General features: G+C 40.1%; 1 protein-coding gene across 5 annotated transcripts in view; it reads right to left on the minus strand.

Annotated features, from left to right (window-relative positions):
* NTRK2 (neurotrophic receptor tyrosine kinase 2) overlaps positions 1-12,157 on the minus strand; it is a 324,463-nt gene that overhangs the window by 277,597 nt on the left and 34,709 nt on the right. For all 5 annotated transcript variants that reach the window (XM_046023046.1, XM_046023045.1, XM_046023047.1 and 2 more), the window contains exons 5-7: positions 11,799-11,953; positions 787-923; positions 133-265 (exon numbers count right to left, since the gene is read on the minus strand). In XM_046023046.1, the coding sequence (XP_045879002.1) occupies positions 133-265; positions 787-923; positions 11,799-11,953 (425 nt within the window). The remainder of the gene's footprint in view (positions 1-132; positions 266-786; positions 924-11,798; positions 11,954-12,157) is intronic.

The following is a 12,157-nucleotide window of genomic DNA, read 5'->3' on the forward strand; positions in this document are numbered from 1 at the left end:
ACTGATATTTCTTTAAAAAATACACACAAAACACTGCACACACTTAAGCAGCACCCAGAGGGCCCCAATGACAAGTGCATGTGGGTCCACCATCACCGGCTATTAAAAAGATATGCCCGTCTGATTACGTACAATGTACAGTGAGGTTCACAGAATCTTGGTCTTCTCCTACAAGATTTTCTGCCACACAGGAGATCTGCTTTCCACTGTCATCAGATGAAATGTTAGTTATCCTTAAGGAGCCCTGCGTGTGGCTTGTTTCATTCTGCAAATGAATTAACAGACAAAAACAATCCTTATTAGGGCTGCTCCCAAAGTGATAAGACTTGGGGTTTCTCCCCCTACCTAAAGAAAAAAATATACACCATTAGAAAAGGTTTCTGGCCTGAATTGGGGCCAGGCAGAAGTGTAAATCCAGAGCTATTCTATTTCTCTAGAGTGTAACTGTTCAATGAGCAAAGTTTCTTTAATCCTTGGATTCCTATCTACCTCTCTCCAAGGGAAAAGACCACAAGGAACACCCCTTACCTTGCTCACGAGGACACAAGAAGCTCACTAGAGACCCAGAGACTCTAATCTACTGGATATACACAACTCAAATTCAAACCCGCACTCCTCTTTGTTAATCACAAGAATGAACAGAAAGTAAACGTACATCAAAAACTCATCATAAATTTTTCCATATGGTCCTATAAAATATTAAGGGATCATCACTAGATGAATCCAATCTCAAGTTCTGAGACACTCTCATCTCTCTAGGAACCCAGAGCCAAACAAAAGCCTTACCATATGTTTGGAAACCAGATTACCGACATCCCAGTACAAATTCGGGACTGGGTCGCCTTCAACGCTACAAGATAATGTGATAGACTTTCCCTCCTCCACAGTGAGGTTAGGTGCGGCCAAATTTGCTGATGGCAAACCTGTGGAACAAGAAAAGTCAAGTGGAGACATATATGAATCATTCGATACATTGTCAAAGTAATAGCAAAAATCAGAAACTCTTCATGCTTTAGAATCAGTAATTATTTACTTTAGGAGACAGATTTATGTTGATCTGAAAAAGTTCTGGGTTGGTAAGCTTTACAGGTTTAAGGTGCACCAAAAATGTGCAGTTATAAGATTTGAAAACAAATTTTGCACATTGCTTAAAAATATTATTGCAGCATAACTTTTTACTATTAAAAAATCTAGTTTATAAAACATAAAATGGTATCTGTAGACCATCTTGTCTTATCATTCCGCTCATTTTTCCCTTTATTGCATATGTATTTTTGCATAAATCCATTTTTTTATGCTAAGTGACTCATAAAGATGACCCCACCATCAGACCTAGATTTTGAGACAGATTACAGAAGAGAATGTAGCTCTGGGGGGTGTTTTTGGTTTTAGAGGGAGGGAGGGGCACAGGGAGAGGGAGAGGGAGAGAGAAACTCTGGAACGCATTCCACCCTCGATGCAGAGCCCAACGCGGGGCTCGATCTCAGGACCCTGAGATCATGACCCAAGCTCAAACCAAGAGTGGAACGCTTAACCGACTGAGGTGCCCCAAGAAAATGCAGTATTAAAGCATTCTTCACACATGATGCTGGACCATCACAATATCAGAATGTCCCAAAGCTATATAAGTCATAGTTCAATATCAAGGGAAAAATGGGTTACAGTAAAATTTCCAGATGATTTAAAAAAAAAAAAAGTCACATGGATCTATACTCCCACATTTAAAAAGCTTTATTGATGCCATGACCACTTCCTTAAACTATCACACCTATTGGGTGTTTACACTGCTTTAACTCACATGGGACTCACAGTATTTTCTGTATGAAGGCATGTCCCAGAGAGCATAATAACCATATGCCAGGTCCTGCCTGTCAAGCTAGTCCCTCACTTGGTATCAGAAACTGCTAGGGGCTGCATTCACTCTTACAGCTGTGTCCCATACACCTACAATGCCTCATGAACTCAGGAGCAACCCAGAGGTCAGAAAAGGCAATTCATCTTCAATACTCATTAACTGCAATAAAGCACTCACCTAGGACTCCCTGACCCACTGTCTCCACAGAACTGTGTATAAACTCCTCTCCCACCACACAGTCCTTACTGACAAAGTCATTCTTCTTTAGGACCAAAACCAGTCTGGAACGAGAACTGTCCCAGGGGTCTGTCTCACGGTGTCCCCACCATCAGCAGAGGACTTCCCAACCAGACCCGGTTTTCAGTGGCCATCAAGACTCTTCAGAACCTTTCCTGTCAGCAACCCAGAGAAAACTGTATTCTATCTTTCATAGGGTTTCAAAAATGCCCCCTAAGACTCTGAGTTTCATACTCAGAGGTTTTCAATCTGTCATATTTTAGCTTCCAAGGCTCTTCTTTTGTTCCTGAATGGTCTATTTGTATAGGACCCTGTTTTTGTCTCCTGGGTGCAACATCGCCTGATCTCTTTGAGATCTTACTCATTTCTTTTTGAACTTTTCTTCTCTCCATTCAACATTGTTTCTGGCAATTTGTCTTCTTTCATCTTTTTGTTTGGTTATTTGTCTCTCTTGTCACAAGCGTTTCTCAAACAGTGGGTATCACTGGCCGTTCAGACATCTTTAAGAACAAGGCACTAGAAGAGTTGGGCATTTAATGGTTGGTTTCCTTGTAGGGCCATATTCTTAGCCTTTTTCCTGGGTACCTCCTGATGTCGATATCATTCAGTCATTTTGGGACAGAGTCTGGTCAGATTATTCAGATAATGCTCTTCCAGGGACCTACCCGGAAGAGGAAGAAGGACAGAAATACCGATACGGTACGTAAATCCATCATTCTCTCTATGGTTCTCAGAGCCTCAGCTCTTTCTGGAGTTCCTCATAATACTGACTTGATACTCTTTAGAGAATAAACCTTCAGTTTTCTGCTGAGGAGGGAGGGGTGCCATCACCCGGAATGTATGGATTGAAAATGGGACTAACGGTTCCATCCGGGACTTGACCCACTCTCTTGGGACTGGTGCTGCCTGCAAGCCTGCTTCTTCCTGAGCCTGGTAGCCTGCATCCCAAACCAATTTCTTCTTGCTTTTGCCCTCTGCCAACCTGGTAACCAGCATTCTCAGCCATCAGCTCAGTTTCTATTCGTCTGTCTGCTTTTCAGCTTGCAACCGTTTGCGTCCTGTTGCCTCCTCTGCCATTTTCTTGTGTTTACAGATTTATCTGCTGATTGTGGAGGGATCACAGAGCCAGGGCCTGCCCTGGTACTTGTCCTCAGGGTATGACCTCCTCCACCAACAGATCATGAACATATCCCTTTTGGCACCTTGAATACAAACTACGGGATGAATTTCCTACTTCCTATAAATGCATATAATAGTTTGGAAATTCTGAGCGGAAAAAAAATGAAAAAAGAGAGATTCTCAAGAGAGAACGTTATGTCATAATCTCTATTTCCCCGAGAAAATTTAGTGCAGTCTCTTCCATCAAGCCTAAATTTACATAAACAATTATAAAAAATGTTTGTTTGATTACAGTAATAGTACTATCATTTGCTGGGATTTCACTGAACCAGAACCTTTTTTTCTAGTATTTTCAGTGACTGGTTTACGTAACCCTTACAACCATCATGAAGTTAAGTGTTTGTCCTCATCTAATTAACAAAGAATATGAGTTCCGGAAAAGTCTAATACATCTCCCAAAATTGCCTACATACCTGTAGACCTGGGATTCAGACCCAAAGCTCAAGGCCCTCACTACTATACTTCCTTCCCAGACGGCATAGATCCATTTTAGCATAAATACCAACATGTATCTATAACTAAGAATTTAGTACATTTAGAAAATAATTACGTGTCTATTTGTGAAGGAAGAATGAGTCTCCTTTATTTATAGAGAATTGTATCACCCTGTCACAGCAGTCTCCAAAAGAATCTGCAAAATTGGCCAAGTCTAGATCTTCTAGATGTAAAGTCTTCCACAAATGAGTAAGCATCTGACTCACGTTAATTCTAAAGCATTAATATGCTGGCCAGAGATTCAATAATGGAAAAAACAATCTGTACTTGAAATATCACTTGAGGTTTAATTAGCACAATAAAAATGAATTGGGAGGCATGAACAGCCAAGGCAGGATAAACCATTTGCCAGGCACTACTTCCTGGCTTAATAAGATTTGAAATCGGCACAAGTACAGAGCAAAGCTCAGCAGTGCTTCCAAGAGCTTCCAGCCCTACTGTCATGGGATCCTGATTTAAGCCTCCGAGAGGTCTTCCTCTGCACTCTGAGAAAACTCCCTGGACAGCAGAGTTGACCAGCCACCCAGAGTCCACACAGACGTCTCTGTGTCAATGTGTCTTGACCCAGATGTATTCAGAAAGGACGCACCAGCCTACAGGACCTCGGCAGGAAGTCACTAGCCACCCCGAGAAGCTGACTTCCTTTCGACCAAGGCCTCCCAAATTGTAATGTGCATGTGACTCACCAGCAGAGGTGATTAGAAACACTGCTCCTTTCCAGTAGGTCGGCGTTGCAGCCCAACCCATGGAGCAAACTCCCGGTTCCACAGACCACACTTTGAGTAGCAAGGGTTTGGACGATGGTTGTTGGGGTAGATAATTGCTCACTAGGTTTTTGGACCTATGACCATTATTCTTAAACTCATCAGGGACCCTAGCCATCATCTCATCCATGGAACTTTCCCCAAAGTGTGTTCTGTGGAACTCAGACCCTTTGACACACTCTGTGTTGGTGGGGACGGGTGGGTGGCGGTGAGAATGTAAGATTTAAAAAAATAAGAGCATATAGTAACTTCCATAACTCTGGATGTTTACTATGCGCATTACATATGAAAAAGCTCCCAGAGGTCCTGCTCCAAAAGAATCGGTTTACTTCCATGGATCTTATATTCCCCCAGCTGTTTTGAGTACACCCTTTCTCTGTGGTATCTTGTTGTGGCTTTGTTATTTTTATTTGAAGTAACCTGATGAACTAAAAGAGATACATGTATTTAAATTTAGATGTAAAATATATTTAAGGCTACATATCCATATCCATGGTATGAATAACATTAATAGCTCATGTTTATTGAGTACTTAATATGCGCTAGACCTCATCTGCAATATTCTAGATATTAGGTTATTTGGCATCCTAAAAACTCTTACAAGTAGGTGTCATTAGTATCCCCATTTCCAGACGAAGTTAAGGTTTATCAAGTACCACAACTAAACAGCTAGCGAGTGGGAGCTGGGCTTGACCCTCCTCTTTCTGTCCATGGCCTTTACCAACACATGGATTGGCTGCCTCCTTTACTGGGCTCAGCCCTGCTTCTGTTCCCTTCCATGAGCACACACTTCTGGACAGTTGACTATGTCTTAGGATCACGAATTTAAAATATGTAGGTTCTCTCCTTTCCTTTATCACCATTCCAAAGGGATAAGAAACACTCATTATTACCACAATATTTAGGTAAAAATAAATTTGGTCGACCTGTGCCTACAAACATAAAAAGCAAATCAAGTAGGCAGGGTCTCACTTTCTAATCATTGAGGAAAACTAACCTCTAATCATTTTGAGTTATTAACTCAGCTTTGCAGTGAGTGAAATGGGTCAGGGCTGGGTTTTATTATTCACCTCTAAGTAGGGATTATGTTCTTTCTCATCTTGTTTTAAACTATCTTGTTTAAGCTCTGTTCATTTTGTGTTTGGTCACCATTCCGTATGTAAAATATTCAAATAAATTGTGATTTTGTCTACTCTCTCCTCTCCTCTCATGTTCTCTCTTTTTGGCATATCTTCCAATTTCTCTGTCTCTTAAAGCATATATATTTCACTACCAGGAAAGAAGCCAGAACGAGCCTGACCTATTTAGAAGTAGCTGCTTTACACCCAGTTACAAAAATGACAGAAAATTAGCAAAGTGACTTTCCAAGCCCAAATTGGAAATTGTGCTTCTATACTTGTGTGAATCATGTCATTACAGTGAAAGCAACCAGGAAACTTCTGAACACAAAAACTATGTCAGCGGCTGACAGGTTGGGAAAAAACAGCTTTATTTGCCATTCTAAAAAGACAAAGGAAAACAATGGTCCACTGTGTGGCTTGCTGTGTTTTAGGAAACAGAACCTGATCCCCAGTAAAAGCAAAGCAACCTGGCAAACTAGACTTCGTACATGGGGTTTTTTTGTTTGTTTGTTTTTTTGGTTTTGGTTTTGGGTTTTTTTTGTTTGTTTGTTTTTTGTTTTTTGTTTTTCAGAAAAGAAACAACAAGTCAATCCAGCTAAGGTGGTAAGAAATTAATGTGTTATACCAATCTAACTTCTGGAGTACCGACATAGCATTTCCCCCGAATATTCCCTAAGCTCTAACAAAGCAGAATTGCAATCAGTCTGGTTTCCTGGTTTGAAACAAGGAAGGACTATGCACAAACATGCTAAGTAGCCAGGTACTACAAACCACAGTGCAACAACCAAAAGCAAATCTTAAAAAGAAATCAGGAAAACCAATTTACCTCAAGGAACCAGCCTTCTTTTCCCAGGCACCTGTGAACTGACCTCTTCCATCATAAATAATATTTTGTTGATGGGTCTTAAGGAACCTCTACACTGAAAGTCTGAAGGTTGAGGAAGTGGAAAATTGGAATTGTTATAAATAACAAGGAAACCGAAGGCAGGACTGATTTCAACTCGTGGGACCATTAAGGGAGTTTTCTATAGTAGCCGTACAGTCCAAGCATCAAGTGAATTACCACCTTATATTCACTGTGGGACTAGCATGTTCTACGGTAACCAGTTACTAGTAAAATGGGTTGAGGGACTGTTTTGATAATGACCCAGAGGAATATGACTTTCTTACATGCATTTGCCGTCTACTTAGAACAGAACATCTCAGCCACTATTAACACCTCCTGAAGAAACTATCTTCTGGAGATTTAAATCCTAATTATAGGATTAAAAAAAAAAGTTTAAAGTATAAAGTATACTGTTCTTTAATAATCTCATTTAGTGAGGGGAAATGATTGCAAAACTAAATGCTGAAGATCAATCAAAGTGGCAGACGCATTCTTGTATTAGATCAGCACAACAACCTTGGCGAAAGAACCTTTCTTTAGAACTTGGGTGATTTGATCTCTGTCTTCAGAACCAGTGTGCCTAGCGACTCTTTTTTCAAATTACTGTGGAAATTTTAGAAGAATGTGTTTTGTTGCCTTGCAATTAATACAGTTTTTCTAAGGTTAAAAAGGACCTTGTGGAGAAACAGACCACAACATGTTTCCCGGCATGAATAAATTTACAGTAATTCACACCAGGAGGGACTGCTAGAAAAATACTGTGAGACATTCTGACCGTGCTGCTAATGGTAACAGGGCCATTAAACTTCCCAGCCCCACCTACCACGTTCGCTTCATCACTAAGGGTAGGAGGAACGTAAGACTCTTTCAAAATGGGATGATGACAGAAATTTCAAAGGGAATGATAAAATGTTAATATATGGAATAATTATAATTTATGTAAATTATGATTTAGCTAGAATAATATAAATCTTTAAGTTATCGTAACTGAAATATCTGCATCATTATATAAAAATCTGGTCCAACGCGATCATTACTATAACATCCGTGGCTCATGCATTTATTAATTGGTGAATTCAGCAAACACTAATCAAAGCCTATTACGTTCAAGGGATACGTTGATACCATGGAGGATGTGTTTTTGTTTATAAAATGTAAAGAGTTTATTCATATAATACTTACATGGTGAAATACTAAAAGGGAAAGTTTTTAAAGAAAACCCATGAATGAAGTCTCAGTAGCTCCGTAGTTCTTTCTTATTGAAATTAAGATATTACCAGTTGCAAATCAAGAGAGTAATCATAGTTATTGTAAATTGTTGGCTTATGATGACGAAACAAACACACAAGAACATACAATATTCTGACGAGTGACCCCTACACTTAGCTAACAAGTTGCATCCAAAAAAAAAAATGAAGATGAGTTCCATGAATCCATGATGTAATTAAACACAACAGATATATTTTAAGTCTGCAAAGGGCAAGACCTAAAGGAAAAGCCAACCAACCACAAATTCATGCTCTGAACAAGACATCTAAGTTGAAGACAGTGACATATTGTCTGATTTCTTTAGTATGGACTTTAGAAACAATTTAAATCCAACCCCCTCGTGAAAATCTACTGCTCAATTTATCTAACTTCTCTTTAAAGAGCCCAAACTGGGAAAACGTGATGAAGAAAAGTAATATAAGACTAAGCTCCAAACTGAAGCATCCCCTTCTGATCTCTAATCTCTAGAAAAATTTTGGAAGCTCCAGAACCATGTTGGAAAATGAGACAGCATACTACTAGTGGATAAGACACCATGAGAAACCCCTGAAGAAGAGAAAGTGAGACAGTGTGACAAAAGAAAATGAGCCCAACCCCAAAGGGGCACGTAAGTATTCCCTACACAAAACAGGGAGGCTCTAGGCTGATAAGAATGAAGGGGCAGATGGCAGGACAGAGTGCCTCGGCTGAGCCACGGGGCCACTGGTTCAGGACAAACACAACAGGAGGAATAACCTTTCCCCATCCTGTCCCTACCCACTCATTATGGACACAGCATCCAAAAAGAAGCAATGAGTGCAGGAAACTTACTAGAAAAAATCAGTAGTGCTAGGTGCTGGTGACATCCTAGAGATATGATGAACTCCAACATGGGAAAAGGTGTTTCAGTAACAACAACAACAACAACAACAAAAACAGTCAGTAGAGATTGCAGAAATTAGAAACCGAGAAAAATTCAGTATCTGCAGAAACAGCCGAAGGCCAAAGGAGTGAGTCAAGCCATTTCCCCGTAACACAGCAGAAAAAGACAAGCAGATGGAAAGAGCTACTGAGGCTGAGAGGTACGGTGGGAGGAGCTGTAAGTGTAAACAACCATCGACATAAATTAGAAAACTCTTCCAGAACTAGGACAAAAACCCTGAAAGAGTAGGCTGCGTGTCAAACAATAAATTTTTAAACACACACACACACACACATACCCCTGAGTACGCTGCGGTAAAAATTTTAGAACAACTTGGAAAAAGAAACTCTTTAAAGCTTCTAGAAGGAAAAGAAAAGCATAGGTTCCTGTCAAGGAGCAAGCATAAGACTGGCCTCAACCTCTCATCAGTGACACTGAATACAAGAACATAATACAATATCTGCAAAGGTCTAAAAGGAATTCTTTCAAGTCTAGGGTTTCATACTCAGCCAGTTCCACTGAGAAGAACAAACACAATCTAATTTTCCACCAGGAGAGAATGTGAAGATTTTATGCTTCTTAGCTTCTCTGAGAGAAATATTAGAGGATACACACCAGCAAAAAGAAAAGCCACTGCAAATGGAGGTAGGATACAAAAGTTAATGGCACATACAAAGAAATGGTAAATCTTCAAAACAGTCAAGTAACAACCTACAAATAAAATCCTAGTTGACAACAGTCTGAGGGATGGGAAGAGAAAGTGAAAGGAAATAAAACTCTCCCTTCTTCTCTTGCTGGGAGCCATCTCTAGATACTTAAAAGAAAAATATGATTTAATATGAGCAGTGAATATTTGAGTATCCTATATTTCCAAAAACACAGAAACATAATTAATAACCTTCAAACAAGTTAAGAAAAAAATAAAACACACTAAAAGTGGAAAAGGAAAACACTATAGAAAAATAGACAAAGGTTATAAATAGGCAAACCACCAAAGAATAAACATAATGTCCCCTAAACACAGAAGATAACAACAGTCATCAGGAAAATGCAAACCAAAAAGCAATGACCTACTGTTTTTTAGAAAAACAAACAGGTAAGAAGTTTGTTAATATCAAGGTATGCTTTGCTGGAGTGACTATAGATTGATACAACTATTTTTTAATGTACAAACCACATAAGCCAAAACTTCTGCTTCCTGCTCTGTACTGTAGGAAAACCTTTTCATCTGTACACAGGTACAAAGAGCACAAGCAAAGATGCTCCTTCTAACATTTCTGGAGTGACAAAAGATGGGAAATAAGCTAAATGCCATCAATGTGGAAATTTTAATTGTAATTAGATAGACTCTATCACGAATCTCACGCATTAATTAAATAGAATATTATAGATCCCGTAACCACTAACCTGAAATGATCACAAACAAGAAAAACACAAGCTTTATGTGTATACAGGTTCTTTTTAACCACAAAATGTATCAACAATACTTGTGTAATCACAAATAAGTAAAAAACACTTGGAAAGAAAAAAGTCAACAGACAAACAACAAAACAGTCTGAGTACAAAATCTGTAGAGAAATAAGTCTATCCATTTGCTTTTTTTACAGTGTTGCTTTTTGAAAAGCATCACCGACACTGAAATCAGGTGTGAATGTTACCATGAATGTAATCATCCCAACCAAGCAATCAAGCCCATTCCCTTTGAGTCAGGACAGTGAATTCCCAAAGTCCCTCACACACACAATTCATTGACTAATTTGCAGCAAGCAGAAAATTACTAAAAACTGACAAATTCATCAGGAAAAATGAGGACCAGTTCCCTCCCACTCTCGCCCTCTCCAGTCGCTATGGTCTCACAACAACACATTAAGTGGGTTGCATCACTGAAAATTGTCAAGACAACACAGCCAAAAATTAAAATTTTAAAAAAGAAGTGGTTTCAGGCAAGGACAATGCAGATGTCTATTATGGAGCCATTTGAGGAATCAAAGCAGGAGCTCCCTGCTCTCTCTTCCTTCCTCTCAGTGGTTGCCGAACCAATGTGGTCACAACAGCCATGGACTTGGGCAACTGGCCAAGAAGCCAGGTGACTCAACGCTGAATTTCTTTCCCCTCTAGGCGATTTCTCTCAGCGGTGCAAATTTATACCAGAACAGAGCACAGTCGCCCTCTTATCAATCAGGAAAAGATATATATTAAAAGTTGGGTTTGTTTTTTTTTTAATTGTTGGCTAGCAAAGAAAGCTGAAGGAAGTTGGCAAGAGAACAAAGCCTGATTCCCCTGTTAGGAAGCCACAGGGCTCGAGGAGAAAGAAATCTGTGGGAAGAATAACTGCTCTCTCGTAAGCCCCTTCAGGGTAAAAAACAAATACTTATCTTTCCTTTCATGACATTCTCCTTAAAAATGAACAGCCGCCCTATCTTCCTTCAAGAAAAACTGATCTCAAACAATACGAAGAATTGAACGTTTGTCAGAGGGTGTCCTCTCCGATTCTGGAGGTGCAGACACTGAGGAGAAGTAAGGGCAGGACTGAAGCGGGGCTTGAAAGCCAAACGTGGAAAAGTGCGTGTAAGGGCATATTCCTGGTGCCCCATCAGGAGTCAGCCATCTGGCAGCAAGACAAGTTGAAGGGACTGGGCTGGACTGAACTGCGTTTTCTGGGTACGATGAGGACACTCTACCACCACAAGATCCTTCCCTCTCCATTTTCTGGGGGTCAGCCATGTAAACACATGGCCAAGGAAGTATCACACTCTTTGCACATAGTTTTTGGATGGATGGACAAATGGATCGATGGATGCCATGACCAGACAAATGAAGAAAGAAACAGTGGAATGAACAGCACAGTTCTTCTCCGTGCGCGTCAAAGCCATCCATTCAGAATTAATATTCTACTTGCAAAAAATAGTCGGCAAAGTTGCTCCCAGTTGATTTCCCCACACTGCACACAAACATTGCCCAGCTCACCAGAGACCTCAACAGCATACTATATAAAATCTGGGTAGTCATAATCCTTCCAGACTCTCTACCACACCAAGGCAATTAGAACAATTAATAGCAAGTAGAATTCATCGATTCGAAAGTAAATTACCACAATTGGGTATCTGCAGGTTTGCCAGGGGAATATTCTTGCTGCTTTCATTTAGGCAGTACAAATCCTGAGTTTCTGGGCTGGATTTAGTCTCCTGAAGAGTCTTGATCCACATAATGTCACAGGAGCATGTAAATGGATTGCCCACCAGGATCCTACACGGGACAAAAATGACACCTGATCAGGCTTCTCTTTGTCAAGTGTTCACGACGCTAGTGATTACAAAGCGCTGCGACATTATGAGTTCTTTCTGTCCAGCAATCTTCGGGAGTCATACCCACCTTTACGGTTTCACAATACTTATTCATTCCTTTATCTAATACTTACTGATCTTCTGCTAGGTGCAAACACCACTGTGG

This window comes from Meles meles, chromosome 11, assembly GCF_922984935.1.
Source record: "Meles meles chromosome 11, mMelMel3.1 paternal haplotype, whole genome shotgun sequence".
In the NCBI taxonomy this organism is placed as follows: Eukaryota; Metazoa; Chordata; class Mammalia; order Carnivora; family Mustelidae; genus Meles; species Meles meles.